This window comes from Armigeres subalbatus, chromosome 1 (genome assembly GCF_024139115.2).
Source record: "Armigeres subalbatus isolate Guangzhou_Male chromosome 1, GZ_Asu_2, whole genome shotgun sequence".
NCBI classification, from domain to species: domain Eukaryota; kingdom Metazoa; phylum Arthropoda; class Insecta; order Diptera; family Culicidae; genus Armigeres; species Armigeres subalbatus.
The window spans coordinates 39,524,780-39,548,156 of NC_085139.1; the positions used below are offsets into that span (position 1 = coordinate 39,524,780).

A 23,377-nucleotide genomic window follows, 5' to 3' on the forward strand; every position below is an offset into this window, starting at 1 on the left:
TTATTGCCCATTTATCGGAGGATGAGTTCGATGTCATTCCGGAGAGAGTCTCCACGAGAGTGAAAGCGACGGAGTCAGGACCATCTTGTCTTCAGCTTGCGTCGAGGCAGGTGTTTCACTCAGTATCTCAAAGCTGCGGGATTGGCTGAACATCTTAAAAATCCTATTCTGATACAGAGCTTGATCCAAAAATTATCTTCGTACTTGTAAGTGTTTGGTTTTGTTAATCGTGTGTATTATTGAGATTTTTGTTTGTAAATATGCGAAAAAATGTATGACAGGTAGTTTTTGTATGAGAAGCGAAGGTTTGTCCCCCAGTAGGCCCACTTAGCATTCAACTAGATAGTCATTAGGAGCAACCACCTTAACTGCTACCAACCACCCACCAAGCTTCTTCAACCCACCACCAGGAGCCGCAGGATAAGGAGTTGGAGCGGCCATGATGGGTTGCACAAATGGGTGGTACGAAAGAGGGATGGAGACTGGAAAAGTCGATGACCGGAGATGGGGGTCATGAACCTTGGGCCTGAAAATCTTGTAATAGCTCGTTCACTTACCCGGCAATCGTGAACGAGTTAAGAAGTGCGAAGTCAAGGAGATCGTTTATTTTTCGGAAAATAATATTGAAAGCGATAAGACAAGGATATCAGGACCCCGTTGTTCTACCGTGGATTCGTTGCTGTCCCGTGCTTGTCAACGCCGTGTTTGTGCCCAGTTTCCCGTGAAGCCCTGCGCCGTCCTAGTGCCCCCTCGCCGGGTAGATTCCGGCACCGTTGTTGGCCGAAGACCGACAACACATCGGTAGCCTAGGACGCGCAACTGGATCATAAGGCGCGGAACGTAGCCAGACGTGGCTGAAGCTTGCGGTCAAGACGAGGAAGGACGCAGCGAAGAGGAAAGAGGTGGTTGGAATAAAGAAGGGGCCCCAACAGTAAAGGTTAGCTAAATAGTTAGTAAGAAAGTGGGAGGAAGGAAAAGTTAGGAGTGTAGCTAATAAAATTGTTAAAAACGTTAAAAGTGCTGGTAGGTTTCCTTAATTTCGAGTGCGAAGATTCCCTGTCCCGCGATAAACTTCCGTGTGCCGACCCTGAGGCAGTTGATTCGGGGAGTCTCAGAAGTGCTCCCGGTTGGCTAGACCGGCATTTACATACTACGCAATGGAATGGGTGGAGTACATGCGACGCGCGTAGTCGGTTGATTTGGAAACCTTCGGAGGCTTTATGTAAGGTCTTGTGAAAAAGGTGCTTGAAGCTACCTTTGAAAAGGCGGAGGTAGGACAAGAAAAACGATAAGCCGAAAGTAAAAGGATTCGTCCAAGCAACAGACGGAGGAAATATGTCGTTGAGCAATCAGCCATGTCTGTCGGATGCGATGAGGAAACCGGAGTAATCGTTTCAACCACGTTATCGGGAAGTGGAATGCTCCGTATGCCGAAAATCAGAACATTTCGGACGAAACTGTCCGGAGTATGTGCAGCAAAGTGTCGATGAACGGAGGAAGACGGTGAAGCGGCTGGAATTCTGTCCGTGTTAAATGTACGATCACGGGGAGCGGCCATGTCGTATAAGGAAGCGATGTACGGTAGAAGGTTGCCCAGAATTTCACAATCATTTGCTGCACAGTGGATCTGGGTCAGATTGTAGAACGCTGGAGGTTCAATGCCACAGTCATCGTCAACTGAATCCAAGGGTGTTCTTCCGGATGGCTCCACTGACCCTGTACAACGGATGGAAAAAAGTCGATACCCTAGCTTTGATCGACGAAGGATCAGCTGTAACCTTGATGAACAGGAATCTGGCGAAATTGTTACGATCGAAATTTGTGAAGATCAAGATTTCTGCCAGAGGTTCCATGAAGCTGTTTGATCTAGTCGACGCTCGGACAGTCCAGAAGCTACAGCTTCCAGCAAATGGTTTTCTAAAGGAAAGGGCTGCGTATCATCTATGGTGTGGTGTAGATGGCGGACGTTACGCGGAGAAGGCGAATGAACTAGGAATTATTTCAGCTCTAGGGAGAACCATCCATCGTTAAAACCGCGAAAATCGGAAGACTGCGGTGGGCCGTATCTCCCGCCAAACTTGTGTAAGGAGTTATGCGTTGCTTTTATATACCGCTCAGCTTCTGAGACGAGCAGACGTGTTCTCGATTGCGCTCTGAAAGTTAAGCGAATACGATCTGGTGGTTTATTATTTCATCCATCCGTGCCACGTCGTGCGCTGTTAATGTACCGCGATGAGGCGAGAAAACACTTTTTGTATAGATTACTCGCGATTCCCGGTGAAGCCGTCTTTCGAAAAAGTGTATGGCTTTTCCCGCATAGTTCTAGTACTGAAGAAAGAAGATGTTGTGAGACTCCAGTGCCACCGTGGTGAAAAATGTGCGTTCGTCAAGATCAATGATCTGACGCTCACACAACAAATCGAGGACGCTCACGATGAAAAACATTGCGGGGCACAAGTTGAGAATAACGATGGAAGATGGAAGTGTTTAAGTGAAGGTGCACGATTTGCCGGAAAACTTTTCCGAAGACAAGATCGTCGAGTTCCTCAGTGCGTTCGGGGAAGTGTTCTCGCTGCGAGAATTGACGTGGGGTGATGGGTTCGAGTTTGGTGGGATTCCGCTCGGTATATGGTCGGCTCGTATGCTGATCAAACGAACAAATAAAATATCGATTCGTGGGTTACGATTGATGGCCAAGCGTATATCCACTACAAGAGTCAGATTGCCTCTTGCACACTGCAAAGAGCAGACCCACACTGGCATTTCTTGTGTACAAAAAAAGAAACTGCTGGTCCAAAAAAGCTACGCCAACGTGACGTGCTTCGTCTGAGCTGAGCCACGAAACCCCGAGCGAAAATCACGATCGCCGAACCAGTTGGTCAGGGCTCTATCGCTCCAGCGAGAGCATCTTTGGAGGGCTTTCCCGAGCTACCGAAGCCGATGAGATTAAACAAACCTTCTGGGTCGAAAACCCAATCAGCAAGTCAGCCTGCTATAAGCATCGTACGAACGGTGTCTCCCATCCCGCTGCAAAAGCAAAACACGTGCAGCTTATCGTCGGCATCGTTACGCACACAACCACAACACGACGAGGTGGCTTTGGTCGACCTTTTTAAAAAGCCTGCAAATGTGACTCGTTCCCAGTGCCGAACCGCTAGAGAAGAGTTTTTCAACGGCGCCCTGGCCTACTCCGCCAACGTCATCCTCGCTGGTGATTTCAACTGTCTGCTGCGAGCTTGCGAATCGTCCAGCCCGAACACAACTGCAGCTGCATGACGCATGGGAAAAGCTATATCCGCGTGATCCCGGGTTCACGTACGTCAATCGAAATGCACAATCTCGATTTGACCGCATGTATGTAAGCGCCGGCTTACGAAACAAGCTGCAGTCTGCTTACACGCACGTCTGTTGCTTCACAGACCACAAAGCGCTGACGGTACGATTCTGTCTACCCCCACTGGGACACGAACCCAGGCGTGGTTTCGTGGCTTCTGGGCCGCATCTTCTATCCGAGGAAAACGTAGCCGAGTTCCATTATAAGTGGCAAAATTGGACTCGGCAACGTAGGAATTACGAATCGTGGATGGAATGGTGGCTGTCGTACGTTAAACCCAAAATCAAAACAAGTGGAAATCTCGAGCCGTTTTCGAGGAATTTCACGATACACACCAGCGTCTCTATGCGCAACTACGGCTAGCGTACGACGGATATTACCAACATCCCGAAATGCTGACTACCATAAACCGTTTTAAAGGTGAAATGTTGGCGCTTCAAAGGAACTTTACCCACGCGTTCATGCGCATCAACGAAACGCGCCTGGCCGGAAAGCCTATGTCGATCTTCCAGCTGGGAGAAAGACGACGTAAAAAACAACCATCATGCAGTTACAAACGGCTGAAAACGCAGTTCTAAATGAGTCACAAGAAATCGAAGAAAATCTGTTTGCTTTTTTCTCCAACCTCTACTCGGACGAAGCAGCATATAACAAAGAAGACGGGTTTGTTTGCGAACGAGTTACCCAACGGACGACCCACTAAACGAGCAATGCACCGAAGAGATCACGACGGCAGAAATACTGTCTGCTATCAAATCCAGCGCAGCAAAGCGATCCCCCGGTGCGGTGCCGAGGCAAGCCCACCGTGTCTTGAGCGACGGACAGAAATGTTCGTACTCAGAGCGCAACATCTTCCAAGCCACTCTCGCTCTGGAAGATCGGATCGCCAGTCTTCGTCACCACCGTCGCGCCGGTAAGCTCATCAGCTTTGATCTCGAAAACGCCTTCGATCGGGTGCGCCATTCATTTCTTTTCGACATGGTGCACCATGCGGTCGCTCGGGTTCAACGAGGAACTCATCGCACTTCTCGCGCGTATCGCCAGTCGGTCCACATCCCGGATACTCATTAATGGGCGCCTCTCTCGTTCGTTCGAGATTGCTCGTTCGGTGCGATAAGGGGACCCACTGTTCATGCACCTCTTCGTCTTATATCTCCATCCGTTGGTATGCCGGCTCGAGCAAATGTGTGGAGAGGATTTACTGGCTGTCTACGCTGACGACATCAGCGTGATAGTGTCGTCACCGTGGCAGATCGAGGCGATGAGGGAAGTTTATCGTCGTTTTGGTCTTGCCGCCGGCGCGCAATTGAATTTGCCCAACACCATTGTGGTGAATGTGAGATATTGTGAAGGAAATATTTTTGACACCCACCCAGTAAACCACATATCGTATATGAAATGATAAATTGTATCGCATATATTGCTATTTTCTTTCACATTCGTATATGACTGCTTATAAAGATGGCTAAAATATGAATAATATTGTATATGATACCTGCGTATGCAATATTTACGATTGCGTTTATGAAAATCATAAACCTATATAAACAATATCAGTTTTATCGGATCAAATCGGAAATATCGTTTATGTATACAAATATTGTCATGCAAATCATATACCGATGTGCGTGTTGAGCACTGAGCCACTGAACCTTACCGATTGAATTAATTTCAAAATTACTTACTTTACTCTATCCGATCTGCCAAAATTCCAATTATTGCCTGTGTAATTTTGTGCTGCCAACCATTATCGCTCAATATCTGCGAACATCTAAAATGTAATTGAGCTGTAAACACAGCTTGAAAGTAAACACGGTGAAAGACATTACTGATGTTGACATTTCAGAATCGCTTATACGTGGGTTGAATCGTTTGGAATGATGCGCAATCGTTGTTATGTAGGAACATTATCAGGATAATCATAAGTTGTTATCATATACGATTCAAGCCACATTTGTACGTACAACAACAAGGCATCCGAATCGTATCAATGTAGTTCATATCGTACACTGAAGCTCTTGTCAATAATAAATCTCCATCTAGATTATGATTGTCAAAACTTTGCTGCTTTTCAAGAGTTGCTGAGTAGCGCAAGGGTAGAGCACCAGCCTTTAGTTCCAGAGGTCAAATGTTCGAGCCAGGGTTGTTACCATTTATTTTTCAAATATTCTCTAAGTCGTATAAATGATCATGAAAACTCGAGAAAGTCCTTATTTAGCACGTATATGGCCTCCACTTTAGTAGGTATATAGCGATTCGGTGCATTATATACATAATATCTTATGTGTATATGATGACCTATATCAATAGCAATAAGTATAAAAAATGTTAACTGGGCAGTGGCTACAAACTACTCGTGAAATCAAAATTCTGGTTATTTCCTTTGCAAATTCCATTCGTCTGATGACAACCCTAAATTGGAATGCACTGGTGGGGAAGTTCGCGCAGCAAATGTGGCTCCAATCATTGCGTACGTTGATCATACACCAGAAAGTAGTTATGCTGAATACGTTTGCCATACGTACATCCAAGCTATCCCGACTAGAAGAGCATAACAGAAACTGAACACAATTTTAACATATTGTGATATTTATAACTTATTTTGATACAATTTTGTTCTCCGTGGCCATTATCTTTCAAATGTTGTAACAGGATTATATCATAATATGATTTGAAAAATGAACACCGAATTGCCCAACTGTACCCGACTAGAAGGTCATATCAAAATTATATCATACTATGTTATTATGTTATACTAAATTTTTATAACAAAATTTGTTAGAAACATGGTGCAGGATGTTGTTAAAATAACTAAATTTCTATCAAAAACTGCACTACTGCAAACAAAAAAATATCAAATTTTGTTACAATTTTATCATAAAAATAACATATTTTGATAGAAATTTATAACAGAATCAGATACAAAATATATTGTTTCTGTGCTGTTGGAATTTTTACAGGTCGTGATAGGTCTCCAGATTGTGATCAACAATCATTTTTTTTTGTTTTTTTTTTCTGAACAAGAATATTTTTCAAGAACATGAAATTAACAACATAACAAATAAGGCAACCTTCTCAAATTATATCAGCGTTGTGATACCTACGGCTGGGAGACTTTGCTACATCTATTTTAATTGCCTACTATTGGGCAATTCGGTGTAAGGCATTTTTCAAATCATATTATGATATAATCCTGTTACAACATTTGAAAGATAATGGCTACTGAGAACAAAATTGTATCAAAATAAGATATAAATATCACAATATGTTAAAATTGTGTTAAATTTTTGTTATGCTCTATAGGCAATTAAAATAGATGTAGCAAAGTCTCCCAGTCATAGATATCACAACGCTAATATAATTTGAGAAGGTTGCCTTATTTGTAATGTTGTTAGTTCCATGTTCTCGAAAAATATTCTTGTTCGAACAAAAACAAAAATTTCTGATTGTTGATCACAATCTGGAGACCTATCACGACCTGTAAAGATTCCAACTGCACAGAAACAATATATTTTGTATCTGATTCTGTTATAAATTTCTATCAAAATATGTTATTTTTATGTTAAAGTTATAACAAAATTTTATAGTTTTTTGTATCCAGTAGTGTAGTTTTTGATACAAATTTAGATATTTTAACAACATCCTGCACCATGTTTATATCAAATTTTGTTATAAAAATTGAGTATAACATAATAACATAGGTTGATATAATTTTGATATGACCTTCTAGTCGGGATGGTATTTATCGTCTGTGTTGCCACCCCTCGGTATTCACACGGCGAAGATCTCGTCAACAATGGGTACGTTCTTGTGGAGAGAAGTGACCTGCAAATCCTGGCTTTAAAAAGCAAAAGCTTAGCCACCAATAGAGCGCTCAATGAGATCGATTCCCATCCTTTCTCATTCATTTCATTTATTTAGTCTACATCTAAACAGATAACACTGAATCAACAATTTGACGCCACAATACACGGTTCGAGGCCGCATCTCTCCATCCTCGAATACGCCCCACGCTCGCCAAGTCGTTCTGCACCTGGTCTGCCCATCTCACTCGCTGCGCTCCACGTCGTCTCGTCCCTGCCGGATCGGAAGTGAACACCATCTTTGCAAGGTTGCTGTCCGGCATTCTTGCAACATGCCCTGCCCATCGTACCCTTCCGGCTTTAGCTGCCTTCTGGATACTGGGTTCGCCGTAGAGCTGGGCGAGCTCATGGTTCATTCTTCGCCGCCACACACCGTCTTCTTGCACACCGCCAAAGATGGTCCTAAGCACCCGTCTCTCGAATACTCCGAGTGCTTGCAAGTCCTCCTCGAGCATTGTCCATGTTTCATGTCCGTAGAGGACAACCGGTCTTATAAGCGTCTTGTACATGGCACATTTGGTGCGGTGGCGAATCTTCTTCGACCGCAGTTTCTTCTGGAGCCCGTAGTAGGCCCGACTTCCACAGATGATGCGCCTTCGTATTTCACGACTAACGTTGTTGTCAGCCGTTAGCAAGGATCCGAGGTAGACGAATTCCTCGACCACTTCGAAGGTATCCCCGTCTATCGTAACACTGCTTCCCAGGCGGGCCTTGTCGCGCTCGGTTCCGCCCACAAGCATGTACTTCGCCGTTGACGCATTCACCACCAGTCCAACTTTTGTTGCTTCACGTTTCAGGCGGGTGTACAGTTCTGCCACCTTTGCAAATGTTCGGCCGACAATGTCCATGTCATCCGCGAAGCAAATAAATTGACTGGATCTGTTGAAAATCGTACCCCGGCTGTTACACCCGGCTCTCCGCATGACACCTTCTAGCGCAATGTTGAACAACAGGCACGAAAGTCCATCACCTTGTCTTAGTCCCCGGCGCGATTCGAACGAACTGGAGTGTTCGCCCGAAATCTTCACACAGTTTTGCACACCATCCACCGTTGTTTTGATCAGTCTGGTAAGCTTCGCAGGGAAGCTGTTCTCGTCCATAATTTTCCATAGCTCTACGCGGTCTATACTGTCGTATGCCGCCTTGAAATCAACGAACAGATGATGCGTTGGGACCTGGTATTCACGGCATTTTTGAAGGATTTGCCGTACAGTAAAGATCTGGTCCGCTGTCGAGCTGCCGTCAACGAAGCCAGCTTGGTAACTTCCCACGAACTCATTCACTAATGGTGATAGACGACGGAAGATGATCTGGGATATCACTTTGTAGGCGGTGATCGCTCGAAAGTTCTCACACTCCAGTTTGTCGCCTTTCTTGTAGATGGGGCATACAACCCATTCCTTCCACTCCTCCGGTAGCTGTTCAGTTTCCCAGATTCTGACTATCAATTTGTGCAGGCAAGTGGCTAGCTTTTCCGGGCCCATATTGATGAGCTCAGCTCCGATACCATCCTTACCAGCTGATTTATTGGTCTTTAGCTGTTGGATGACATCCTTAACTTCCCTCAAGGTGGGGGCTGGTTGGCTTCCATCGTCCGCTGAACTGACGTAGTCATCTCTTCCGCTGCCTTGACTTTCACTGCCTGTACTCTCAGCGCCAGTCAGACGTTCCTCGTAGTGTTGCTTCCACCTTTCGATCACCACACGTTCGTCCGTCAAGATGCTCCCATCCTTATCCCGGAACATTTCGGCTCGCGGCACGAAGCCTTTGCGGGATGCGTTGAGCTTCTGATAGAACTTGCGTGTTTCATGAGAACAGCACAGCTGTTCCATCTCCTTGCACTCCGCTTCTTCCAGGCGGCGTTTCTTCTCCTGAAAAAGTCGGGTCTGCTGTCTCCGCTTCCGTCTATAACGTTCCACGTTCTGCCGGGTACCTTGCTGCAGCGCGACCGCCCGCGCTGCGTCCTTCTCCTCCAGAATCTGTCTGCACACTTCGTCGAACCAATCGTTCCGTCGACTTCGTCCCACATACCCGACGTTGTTCTCCGCTGCGTCGTTAATGGCTGCTTCAACTGTATTCCAGCAGTCCTCAAGAGGGGCCCCATCGAGCTCACCCTCTTCCGGCAACGCTGCCTCGAGATGCTGCGCGTATGCAGTGGCGACATCAGGTTGCTTCAGTCGCTCTAGGTCGTACCGCGGCGATCGTCGGTACCGAACATTGTTGCTGACGGATAGTTTTGGGCGCAGTTTAACCATCACCAGATAGTGGTCAGAGTCGATGTTAGCGCCACGATATGTCCTGACGTCGATAATGTCGGAGAAGTGCCGTCCATCAATCAGGACGTGATCGATTTGTGATTCTGTCTGCAGTGGTGATCTCCAGGTGTACCGATACGGAAGGCTGTGTTGGAAGGAGGTGCTGCGAATGGCCATATTCTTGGAGGCGGCGAAATCAATTAGTCGTAGGCCGTTTTCGTTCGTCAGCTGGTGAGCGCTGAACTTTCCAATAGTCGGTCTAAACTCCTCCTCTTGGCCAACCTGAGCGTTCAAATTTCCTATGATGATTTTGACGTCGTGGCTTGGGCAGCTGTCGTACTCACGTTCCAGCTGCGCGTGGAATGCGTCCTTATCATCATCAGTGCTTCCGGAGTGTGGGCTATGGACGTTGATCATGCTGAAGTTGAAGAACCGGCCTTTGATCCTCAACCTGCACATTCTTTCATTGATCGGCCACCACCCGATCACGCGCCTTTGCATATCGCCCATCAATATGAAAGCTGTTCCCAGCTCATGTGTGTTGCCGCAGCTCTGGTAGAAGGTATGATTACCTCTTAACGTTCACACCATTGACCCCTTCCAACAAACCTCCTGCAGCGCTACGATGCCGAATCCATGGTCCTTGAGTACATCGGCGAGTATGCGTGTGTTGGGGAACTGTATATCATATTCTTCCTTCAATAGCTATCAGTCAGCTCTCCAACACTCGATAGGAAGTCCAACAGCAAATCCAGGTGCAATGGAATGCACAGGTCTCAATATATATATATGGACTGATTTCTCACAACACTAAACACACTCAATTTCTGTACAAAACATTTCAACACTACATTTATTACAGTTTAGAGGAAAAACACTACATTTATTTTACTCTTATAGGACTAACATTTATTGCTTACAATCTAACACACAAATCGAATAAAATTCTGCGCGCGCGGCCGCACGTTCCATCGTAGCCAGTTTTACTCTGATGTTCTGCTCGCCTACTGGTCATCTTATGGCCGAGATCGCTCTATGCGATGAATTACTCGGGTCCGTCGACCGTCGTGTCCATCCTCATATTTTCTCCCAATCTCAGCTGGTTTTAATCACCACTATAGAACCATATGGGTGACGTCATCGTTATCTCTCTGCTGAACGGTTGAAATATTCTCTGGTTCGTTCACACGGACGTCCACTCGTATACCTGTGCCAGCGCCGTATTTACTTTAATTTTCGAAATTCCTTACCGTCGCATGTGTAGTGTACGAAGTGACTATAATAACCAGATCATGGGTATTGGCATAGCCTTGCAGATGGATCGAACTGCAGTCTCGATTATAGAAACAGGGTTGAATCAACTGGGGTTTTGTTGAACTATTCTCCAACATCCTCACCCACCCAGAAATGAGTGTTATTTCTGAAATTAAAAATCCTCTTCGAAAAAAAAGACTAGGAAGGGAAAGGATTTACTGCTTTTCTGTGGAAATTGCTTGCTCATTATCCGATAGTTCCTGAGTTGGCAAAAAACATAAATTCTCTACGGCCCGCTTCAAAAATCCACTTTTTGTTTTCAACGTTACCACGCGAACCACTCCATCAGCTCCTGGATGTATTTCTGTAATTCTTCCCGTTTTCCACTTCATCGGAGGGATGTTTCCGTCACGTATAACAACCAACTTCCCCTTTTCAATATTAACCGGACGCTTCCAACGTTTAGTCCTCCCTTGGAGTTGACACAAGTACTCCCTATGCCAACGCTTCCAGAATTCCTGCATTTTTTTTTGGATTAGCTGATAACGATCCAGCCGGTTTACAGGAACTGATTCCAGGTTTTGTTCCGGTAGCGCATGCAGAGAAGCTCCAATCAGAAAGTGAGCTGGTGTCAAGGGCTCTAAATCATCAGGGTCGTCTGACATTTGGGTAAGAGGCCGTGAGTTGAGACAGCCTTCCACCTGCACCAGAAGTGTACTCAAATCCTCAACCGATGGAGATGATTCACCCATGACCTTGAGCAAATGGTTTTTAGCTGAGCGAACAGCCGCCTCCCAAAGTCCTCCAAAGTGGGGCGAGGATGGTGGGTTGAAATGCCATTCAATCCCTTCTTCATTGCATTCTTTAGCAACCTTCTCGCGATGATCAGAGCACTTCAGTAACCGTAGCAAGTCCACCATTTTGTTTCTAGCACCAACGAAATTTGTTCCATTATCAGAATAAATATCCTGACATTTCCCTCTTCTGGCAATGAACCGACGAAGGGCTTGTAGAAAGCGTTCTGTCGTTAGATCTGTCACCAGCTCTAGATGCACTGCCTTGGTGCAGAGACAAACGAAAATTGCCGCATACACCTTAACAACTGGTTTACGAGGTGCTGGTCTGATGTAAAGCGGGCCAAAAAAGTCAACCCCTGTTTGCGAGAATGGCCGTGATACTGTGACTCGTGGTGCTGGCAGCTCTCCCATGAACTGCTGAATTGGTGGAGGTTTACACCGGAAACACTTCATGCATTGATGCACAATATAACGTGCCAGATTTCGACCACCCAAAGGCCAAAACCGGAGTCTAACCGCACCGAGTAATAGCTGAGGACCCGCATGCAGAAGTTTCAAATGAAAATGCTGAAGAACCATCCGAGTGAATTGATGACGTGCTGGTAGGACCAGCGGATGTTTTACATCATGGGTCTCCGTTGAATGCCCAAGGCGGCCGCCGACACGAATCACATTGTCATCCGAGATGTACGGGTGGTACCAGCGAAGTGGGGATCGCCTAGACACTTCTTCTCCCTTAGCAAGTGCTTTCCACTCTCCTCCAAAGGTTTCTCTCTGCACTCGCCGAACTAGGGTCAGCTCTGCCGCGGCCAGCTCTCTGGTAGACAAAGGACTTCTTGATGCAACACGGTTCTGCACGTCTGTTCTAAGTAGCTCCATTAACCGCAACCAATACGCAGTTCGGCGAATGAGGTCCGAATAGGACGAAAATTTCCCCAAATACCATTCGTTGAACTCTGCTTCCACCGAAACCGAACAGGATACCATTTCTCGTCGCCGCTCTTGATCCACTTGTTCCGAAGTCAACTCCGCTGATGAACATGGCCAGCCTTCCCGCTCTTGTTTCCGCCATTCCGGTCCCTACCACCAGAAAGTATTCTCTACCATATCTTTTGGATTGATACTTCTAGAAATCAAGTCCGCCGGGTTATCCTTGCCTGAAACATGCTGCCACTAATGACGGATTAGCTATAGATTGGATTTTCACAACACGATTTGACACGAACGTATTCCAATGCAATACACAAATGGAATCTAACAAGAAAAACGCTCGAGCTGGAATTTTGATGGATTCACGAACCTTCTCGTACAGTTGTGCTGTCAACAGGGCTCCTCAAAGTTCTAGTCTTGGAATGGACTGTGTCTTCAACGGCGCCTTTGATTTCGAAGACAACAGCCGGACTTTCACTCTTCCTTCATCGTACTCACCTCTTTTGTATACGCATCCGCCAAATGCCTTGGTCGAAGCATCACTGAAGCAATGTATTTCGACTACTACCGCTCTGGGAACCATCACACAGCGATCGATACGAAGATCGTTCAATATGGGAAGTTGGTCGTAATAAGCTCTCCACAGCTCACCCACCGTCGAAGGCAACGGCTGATCCCAATACAATGCCTGATTGTTTGTAGCCTTGATCTTCCACAAAAGCTGCATTATTGCCTTAGCCGTTGTAATGACTGCACCAATGAGTCCCAGCGGGTCGAATAGAGACGCAATCACAGATAGCACTTGCCGTTTTGACAGTTGTGAGGTGATGGGACACGATGGAATGTCGAATTGGAATCGCAGTTGATCGCTATTCGGCATCCATGTCAGTTCGATTGTTTTGACGGCCGGATCAGGGTCCAGGTTAATTCCTTCTGATAGATGAATTGCCAAATAGTCCTCGGCAACTCCTTCCAGTACCTCCAGTTTGTTGGAAGCCCATTTCCTCAGCCGGAATCCTCCCTTAGAGGTCATTTCCTCCAACTGCTTCCGAATTTCGCTTGCTGCTTGAATCGTATCCGCTCCTGTGATAACGTCATCCATGTACGTATCTTCCGTAACTGCTCTAGCAGCCAGCGGATACTGTAGCTTCTCATCAGTTGCCAGCTGATTGAAAGTGCGTGTCGCTAGAAAAGGCGCAGGTTTTGTCCCATAGGTGACAGTATTTAGCTGATACACGTCAACAGCTGCACCAGTGTCGAAACGCCAAAGTATACATTGAAGATGTCGATCCTCCGGATAAATGAAGATTTGCCGAAACATCTTCTCCACGTCGGCCACCAGCATTATTTGCTTCATGCGACTTCTAAACATGATTGATCGAAGGTCTTCTTGGACGATCGGACCCACCAGCAAAGCATCGTTCAGTGATACTCCTGACGACGTTTTGCAAGACGCATCGAACACCACACGAACCTTCGTAGTGGTGCTAGCCTCCTTGATGACGGGATGGTGTGGTAGAAAACAACGTTTCCTGGACTCTGGTGTATCCTTAACCTTAGTCATGTGCTCCAGCTGTATATACTCCGCCATAAATTGGTGATACTGCTCTCGTAAATTAGCATCCCTGGCTAATCTGCGCTCCGTGCCTAGAAAACGCCGGTAGGCGATATCCCGTGACTCGCCAATCCTTGAAACGACGTCCTCATCCTTCGGCAACGAAACAGTATACCGACCGTCGGATTCCCTGTGAATCGACTGCTGGAACAACTCTTCGCACCTTTGCTCCTCGGTGGAAAGAATCTTCGAACTACCAACTTCTTCGCTAGCCCAAAACCGTGCAATCAACTTTTCCAAAGTTGCTGTAGTTGCCGTGCTACAGTTAACACGTAGGCTCTCCGTTTGTTTTGTTTGACCTCCGCACACCACCCATCCAAAGACCGACTCATTGAATGTCGGCATTTGGTTTCCGATGGAAATTCTTCGACCAGATTCGAAGAAATCAAAAAAGAACTCGATGCCCAACACCATGTCCACCGCACTGGGACTGAAAAAGGCTGGATCCGCTAAACTAATCCCGTCAGGCATCTTCCATCCGTTCATGTTGACCTTCGCCGTTGGCAAATCCGCAGTTACCTTCGGCAGAACCAGGAAATTCACGTTCCGAGAGAAATTCGTAATTCTTGAGCACACCATTGCTTGAATCCTGTGCTTCACCTTTGAAGCTGCTTGACCTATACCAAGTACCGAGATGTTCACCTTTTCTCGACGCGTCCTCAGTCGTTGGCTCAACCGTTCTGCGATGAAATTGCTTTCAGAGCCGGAGTCCAGCAACGCTCGAGCCGGAAATCGGCTACCCTCGTCATCTTCCACGATAATGACCGCCGTGGCCAGAAGTACATGGGAGGAGAACTGCTGAGCTGCACCAGATATTGTAGAATCGGTGGCGACCACGTTCACCACCTGGGCGGATGTCGAACCCGAATGCTCGCCAGCATCCGGAGGAGGAGAATTGTTGCGTTCCGTAGCAGCAGCAACCTTCGCTGATACATCTTTCCCAGATTTGAAGCACACCAATGTATTGTGACGACCTTTACAGCTGCGGCAGAAATATTTAGACGGGCAATTCTTCGCTATGTGACCCGGCCGGAGGCAATTCCTACACAGAGAGTTCGATCTCAACACCGCCTCCCTCTCTCGCACCGACAACCGTTGAAAAGAAGAACACTGATAAAGTGGATGGTTCTCCTTACAAACCATACATCGTCCCCCAGACGATTGTACGGAGCCGTAGCTGGCCTTCACAGCTGACGACTTCATCTTCATTGGCTGTTGCGATTGATGGGATCCCTTGCTGTCCGAAGTCTTCGTTGGGAGTGATTCCAGGATTCGTATCCGACGACGCATGAAATCAGTTAGATCTGCCAAAGTGTCCTGTTCCTTGATGGATGAATGTTCTTCCCATCCTCTTCGAGTTACAGGATCCAACCGAGTTGTCAGCAAGTTAACAAGTAGAAGATCCTTGTACTCCTCGGGTTTAACCACTTGATCCAAGTTCTGGACCACTCTCTCGAACCCGTCCATCAGGGTATGCAAATCCACTACCGACTCCTTAACTACTGTTGGCAAGTTGAACAAGGCTTGTACTTGACGCTTCTTCAACAACTTGCTGTTATCGTACCTCTTAATCAGCAAATCCCAAGCCACCTGATAGTTTGCTTTCGTTATCTTCAAGGGATCGATAAGGTTCTTTGGCTCACCTTGAAGACAACCCTTCAAATAGTGAAATTTCTCCACTTCAGGCAAGTCCGTCTTTCTATGGATGAGAGAGGTATACAAGTCCCGAAAGCTGATCCATTCGTCAATGTCCCCGTTGAAATTCTGGAGCTTGATTTGAGGCAAACGAACATGATCAAGTGTACCATGCCCATGTGGCAACGTCTCGTTTCCTCGTATCGACGAATCTCCGTCATCAGGTCCCGCCCGTTCCTTGACCTTATCCATAAGAAAAGCCTTACATTCATAATACTTATCGCTATGCCTTAACCTAGCCTCATCAAACTCTCCTTCCTCATCCTCGAAGTCATCGTGAGCCTGGATGTCATTCAACGTCTCCTCGTACCGCCCCCACAACTCATCGATTCGCTGCAGACGAATGTTGATTGCGCTAACAGTACAAGTCGGCTGGTAGTTCTGCACGAATCTGAAGATGTCGTCCAAAGCCGTCTGGATGTTCTTGAGCTGGACCATAAACAGCTTCAGCGCTGGCGGCTTCTTATCCTTGGGAGGCATGGTTGTTGTACGTCACTCGAGCCAACAAAAAGAGAAATAGGATGGTGTAGAGATCCAAAAGTCCTAAGCTTCGGCAGGCATATACTGTAGAAGCCTACCTGGAAGAACAATATGCTGCCCCACGATCAACTACACCTCATCCAACCGGATCACGCCTCACGTCACGATTGGTTCAGCTTACAGCATGTATGAATACACATCAACAGCACCAGGAGCACAACTCGTAATGATGGATGCAATTGGAGAAGAGGAAAAAGGCATGTAGTATTCCGGAAGTCCTAGGCTTCGGCAGGCATATACTGTAGAACTCACCTAGGAGAGCTAACAGCTTTACAGTTCAATTCCGAAACCGTTGCAAAATTTTTCAATCTTCGCAGCTAGGACAGCAAATCGACAGCAGCAGCTCAATATTTATCATTTGTAGGGTGGGGTTCAGAAGAGGAAACAGACATGTAGTATGCAAACATTTAGGCCTCGGCAAGGCATATACTGTTTAACTAACCCGGAAAACCATGAACAGCAACAATCCAAATTGAAAAACAAGCAAAGTCCAGATGATTGTTCTGGTATCGAACAGTTTGTATTCAGGGACTCGTGGCCAATAAATTGAAGAGGATAAACTCAAATCACAAAGTGTATATTTCTGCGTCCCGCTTCGGTGACATATACAATTCAAAGCACTCACCCGTACAGAAGATATACGTTGCCACCTCTTCAACCACGGCGAATCGATTGTAGGTTGCAGGATGTTAATAGTGTCCTAGATTCAACACGGATCGTAGTTCCTAAAGCGCCCACGCACAAATCGTCTTCAATCGTCTGGAAAATCAGTTCGGATACTAGCTCAGTATTCCGCAGCTCGTCGCCACAGCAAGTCACACGTCTTTTCCAAACCGCAAAGATGACCTCAATCTTCGAGCGTAGTTGTAGTGAACCTTGTAGTGTTGTAATGAAGAACCCCTGGCTTGTGCATAACTCGATGGCTACCGCTCCAATCATCCGCGAGTGCAATGATGGCTACCTCTAATTGTTCCGTTCCAATGGCTTTGCAATGGCGCAATAATTCTCCACAATCGATTTCCTTTATCCGATTAAATCCAATGCTCTTTCAGTCCGTGTCCGGTCGGTCCGATCCGGTTCGTTCAGGACCAAAATGTTGGGGAACTGTATATCATATTCTTCCTTCAATAGCTATCAGTCAGCTCTCCAACACTCGATAGGAAGTCCAACAGCAAATCCAGGTGCAATGGAATGCACAGGTCTCAATATATATATATATGGACTGATTTCTCACAACACTAAACACACTCAACATTTCAAAACATTTCAACACTACATTTATTACAGTTTAGAGGAAAAACACTACATTTATTTTACTCTTATAGGACTAACATTTATTGCTTACAATCTAACACACAAATCGAATAAAATTCTGCGCGCGCGGCCGCACGTTCCATCGTAGCCAGTTTTACTCTGATGTTCTGCTCGCCTACTGGTCATCTTATGGCCGAGATCGCTCTATGCGATGAATTACTCGGGTCCGTCGACCGTCGTGTCCATCCTCATATTTTCTCCCAATCTCAGCTGGTTTTAATCACCACTATAGAACCATATGGGTGACGTCATCGTTATCTCTCTGCTGAACGGTTGAAATATTCTCTGGTTCGTTCACACGGACGTCCACTCGTATACCTGTGCCAGCGCCGTATTTACTTTAATTTTCGAAATTCCTTACCGTCGCATGTGTAGTGTACGAAGTGACTATAATAACCAGATCATGGGTATTGGCATAGCCTTGCAGATGGATCGAACTGCAGTCTCGATTATAGAAACAGGGTTGAATCAACTGGGGTTTTGTTGAACTATTCTCCAACAGCGTGTGCTTCCGAAGTTAAGAGATTTGCAGTTCCTTGTCTCCCTAAGCTGCACAGGCGATACTTCCTAATCAAGAACGTCTTTGACAGGCACAGAGTTTGTGATTTAGAGCTGGAATATAAAGAAATCCTTTCTGCTGCCCACGAAAACTGTGTGCTCTACGTTCAAGCTTCTGTCTAGATGAATCTTTCTTTGGTGAAATATAATTGGACAAACAAGCAATGAAGCAAAAAAACCTTTTTCCAGCGTACTTCGAACGTGTTTCCAGCAGAGCATTTCCTATCCGTCGCCAAAACTGTTTAGGACAAATACCTTCCTACAACATGAGCTTTACACGCTATTTTCTCCAGATGAGATTCGAACAGCTTTCAATGATCCTGAAACATCTAAAGATCCAGGAACAGATAATCTTCCTCCTGGATTTTTCAAGAATTGTCCGCTACGTTAGAAACCCCCATTGCGGATGTGTTCATCCGCTCGCTCCAAGACAGCGTGTCTCCAGTAGCTTGGAAAACCGCTTCCATAATACCGATCCATAAATCTGGAAGCCGAAATTGCGATACCAACTATCGTGGTATATCCATCCTCTGCTGTTTAAGAAAGGTTTTCGAGAAGCTGCACCGATTATCTCTGGCTGCCAGCCCGGCGTTATGAAAAAGCACTCCACAACAACAAATTTGATGTGCTACGTGTCAACTATATCGCGAAAGCTTGAAGTGAAGCGGAGAGTGGATGCCATCTATGCTGATTTAGCCAAATCTTTCGACACCTTTCGGCAAGCTGAATCACATAGGATTCCCTACGTAGATCACAGAATGGCAGCACTCTTACCTATCTGATCGCAAAGCTTTTGTGACGGAAAACTGCAGACGTTCAATACCTTCCCAATGTCATCTGGGATAACTCAAGGCAGCGTCCTCGGTCATCTGATATTTATTGTCGGCGTAGCACCAACTTAGAATACGGAAGTCGGGACTTCCGAACCGAACTTTCTTCCGAAGTTTTATCTGTCAAACTAATTGATGCGTTGTTTAGCGCATCTTTAGGCGAATCCAGCGCACTATATCCGAAGTTGGGAAAGTTGCCTGTATCCGGAGAAAAATCCAACTTCGGTATAAAAAGCGTTATAAATTTATTCCGGATAGACAATATCATCTACGTTAATGACCATGGTTTAGTGATTCCATCGAGGAAGATTTCATCTGCTGACGACCTGAAATAATCGTCTGTTTGTTTAGTGTGACGACAACGATATGCGCGTCAACAGTAGAACAAATGCAAAGCTATAACGTTCATACGCTCCACCAACGCTGTCTTGCTGCATTACTCTATTGGATCGGACGGCCTAGAACGCGTCACCTCCGTCGTCAAGCTGCCGGCTTCAGCGATGTTTACTGTATAAAAGCACTTTTCTGCTCATTGGCCCGGAGCACTTTAGAATATGCTTCATCAGTATTGTCTCCGTGTTACCTGGTTCATACTCTGGCACTCGAACGAATTCAGAAGATCTTCATAAGGTTTGCTATGAGACAGCTACCTTGAAACGACCAAGATTACCTTTGCTGATTGACTTGGAAACTCTTTCCGCCTGGCGCCTAAATTTACAGCGATTATTTGTCGTCGACCTCCTAACAGGGAATCTAGATTGTCCCGAGCTATTGGAGCTCGTACGTTGGAATGTTCCCTCATGAAGATTTCGGAACTCACCGTTATTTATGATCCCATTTCACAAAACAAACTTTGGTTTTAATAATTGTTTTGATTTGTGTTTGTGTTGTTTTAACGATGTTTGTCATAAGTTTGATTTTATAATGCCCAAAAATGCGTTTAGTGTTAGGATTAGAGAATAAGAATAATTTACTAAATTAATGATTTCGTGTGTGTTACTTCTACGTGAAGTTAAACGATTTACAATGATATGGAAATGCTAATATCATCTTCCAAACTTGGACGTACATGTTCATGATAGCGTTAGAGGCGAAAGTATAGAATTGATAGTTCCGTTAGGATACGGCAGGCATGAAGAATGTTTTTATAGAAGTCGATTTGAAAGCGAGCGGAGGGCAATATTTGTGATGGCACATATCGCCAGTGTTGAGAATCTCACTCATATGAGTAAAAATTCCTCACTCATTTCTCATTTTTTCGGTGAGTCCTCACGCGTGAGTTACTCACGAACTGTGAGTACTCACGTCTGAGCAAACATGGTTTTGCTCACTCACGAGTGAGGAAATTTTGCTCTTATGAGTAATTAAATATGAGACATTTTTCTTTCTTTCGTAATGTTTTGGGGAATTCTGGTAGGTTTCAATAAAAATGTACCTAGATAATGAGGTCAGGATTTAATAAATCAATTGAACGAATTTGTCTAACATTAATTAGAAGAAATTGCTAATAACATTCGTTTTTAATTAATAGAACGTTATTAAATTCCTGGAATGTGTCTGTGTGTCCATGTTTGTGTGTGTGTGTGTGTGTGATCGTGTGTCTGCGTTTGCGTGCGAGTTAGACATTTTTATGTATTAAGTACTAGCTTTATGTACCCGGCCTTGCTCGGAATTGCCAGTTTGATTCGCAGTTTTTTTTTCACAATCGGAAAATGAATAAACCAATTGGTCAACAGGATAATTGCGTTTTCTTATCGATACTTCATCATTTGATCAGAAGAAGGCAGATTTCATTTGAAAACATTGACTGGTTTTGAAGAAGGGAGCAAACCCATAATCGCCATATTCCGGGCAAACGTTTATTTCTAAAGAAGGAAAAACATCCACCGATGCCTTATTCCGGGCAAACGTCTATTTTAAAGAAGGGATCACATTCACCATCCAGAAGGAAACACATTAATCATTGCTTGTCACTGGGCAACCATAATTTCGATAAATGGTTAAATTGATCGATAACTAAACAATACAATAATGGGTTCAGAAGTTAGGCTGGAGCATACACACAAACATACAAACATTGAGTTTTATATATCTCGGGTACTTATTCAAAAGGACGTATGTGATTTTGTAAACAAAGATGCATACGTCGATTTGTCAAATATGATGGCACTCCTACGCAAACCAACACAACGAACATGTAGCCGAAACCTCCCCTACCTGTATGTGGCGATGGTTTGCGTGGAGTGCTATCAGATTGCAGAAATCAACGTTTAAATTTTGTTTACAAAATCACATACGTCACATACGTTGAATAAGTATCCGAGATATATAGATAGCTAATAGCTATATGTATTCGGCTTTGCTAGGGACTGAAAAGTAAATTATTCAATTAAAATGTCCAATGCTGTAGCACAAAACCCACAGAGGTAGATCTACCGCTCATAGAATTGTTCCTTTGTATCAATCTATTTTTATATATTTGTTTGGCCCTTCTACCTTTTCAATAAACATCTTCCAAAAATAGAGAATAAGTGTACCAAATCTGGTTGTAATTTATCCTGGGAGTTACACTGAATTGCTCATTTTTTAAAGACAACCCTTCCCCCATAACTTCCCTTTTTCCCCAATGACCCTCCCACCTCCTTTGTTATCTTCTCCTTGGGATAGAAAATGTGTACACCAATTTTGGTTGAAATCGGTCCTGGGAGTTAGGTGTTACACTGAATTGCTCTTTTTCTAAATACAACCCTTCCCCCTTACCATCCCTTTTTCCCAATGATCATACCACCCTTTGTTATTTTCTCCTTAGGATAGAGAATGTGTGTACCAAATTTGGATGAAATCGGTCCAGGGGTTCAAAAGATACACTGAATTGCTTGTTTTCTGAACAATACCCTCCCCCAGCCCCTCCCTCTTTACCAAATTACACTTCCATATGATCGACTACTCTTAGTGAATATGTGTACAAAATTTGGTTGATATGGGTACTGGGGTTGGGAGTTACACTGAATTGCTCGTTTTATAAAGACAACCCCTCCCCCATACCCTCCTTTTTTACAATGACTGCCCCACCCTTTGTTATCTTTTGTTTAGGGTAGAGAATGTTTGTATCAAATTTGGTTGAAATCGGTGCAGGGTTCAGAATTTACTCTGAATTACCCGTTTTCTGAACCATACCCCTCCCTCCAGACCCCTCCCCCTTTCAAAGATTACACTCTCATATGGTTGTCTCCTTATATTGAATATGTGTACAAAATTTGATTGAAATCGGCCCTAGGAGATGCAAGTTACACATAATTGTTCGTTTTCTAAACAAAACCCCTCCCCCTTTTCTAAATGACCCTCCCACCCCCTTTGTCAACTTCCCCTGAGGATAGAGAACGTGTGTACCAAATTTGGTTGAATTCGGCCAAGTGGTTCAGAAGTAGTTAGCGAACATACATACATAGATTGATTTTTATATATATAGATTAATAGATTTGCCGGCAAATGGGTAAAGCGGATGGCGTTCTGAATTGATATATTCCGGCCATTTGTAATTAATCAAATACTGCAATGTATTTAATGCAAATATTTATCCATTGTTTGCAAAACTGATCCATTTTGCATGATTTGTAAAAAATATATATTTTTTAATGATTCGACAGACTTTAAGTCATATATGATACACAAATATCATGGTAAAAGATAACAAGAAAATTATTTAAAGACTATTACTTGAATACAATAATTTATATGGCAATCATATCAAGATAATTGTACCATATGGAACGAAGAACACCAGTCAAAGGACTGACACACTAATGGCATTTGTACCATGGTATTTTAATTGAGCGTCATATCAATGACTGTCTTCATGAAAGATAGCCTTCAAATTATGTCCTTGCCACCTTATATCATGGTACAAATACCATAGATCGGTCTTTAGTATATCATCATAGAACCAACAGTGTGATCTTTCCTATATTCAATTGCATTAAGCCGCTACACTACGTAGTTCTCCGAATATACGTTTACGTCATAGAAAATTGATTGGTTAATATTGTCGAGAAGCGTTTGTACTTCAGAAATTCTACCATTACATTCCAATTCAACTATCTGCACCATAAATTTTTGAGTAACCGACAGATTTTTCGGTGGAGATTTCGCTGGATAATAAAGCAATACAGCATCGACCCGATTTTATCACGTTTTCGACCCGATTTCGTGACCCCAAAAGAAAACATGAAAATTTTAGTCGTTTTTTTATTTTTGTAAATAATACTTTTCAGGAAATAACTTTCACCGCCTGTGGTTTATTATGAATCATTTCTTAGTATACCTGTCAAAAATTTTGTAAGCCTTCTCGACAAGAAACATACATTTCCTATTTTATCATCCCAAAATTCACCA

General features: G+C 44.5%; 2 protein-coding genes across 2 annotated transcripts; both read right to left on the reverse strand.

Moving 5' to 3' along the window:
• Positions 1–10,921: 10,921 nt before the first annotated feature.
• Positions 10,922–12,490, reverse strand: LOC134206106 (uncharacterized). The gene has a single exon (XM_062681801.1). It carries the CDS (start codon positions 12,488–12,490, stop codon positions 10,922–10,924), a length of 1,569 nt encoding a protein of 522 aa, XP_062537785.1.
• Positions 12,491–12,836: 346 nt separating this feature from the next.
• On the reverse strand, positions 12,837–16,223 carry LOC134206107 (uncharacterized). The gene has a single exon (XM_062681802.1). It carries the CDS (start codon positions 16,221–16,223, stop codon positions 12,837–12,839), a length of 3,387 nt encoding a protein of 1,128 aa, XP_062537786.1.
• Between the last annotated feature and the right edge of the window lie 7,154 nt (positions 16,224–23,377).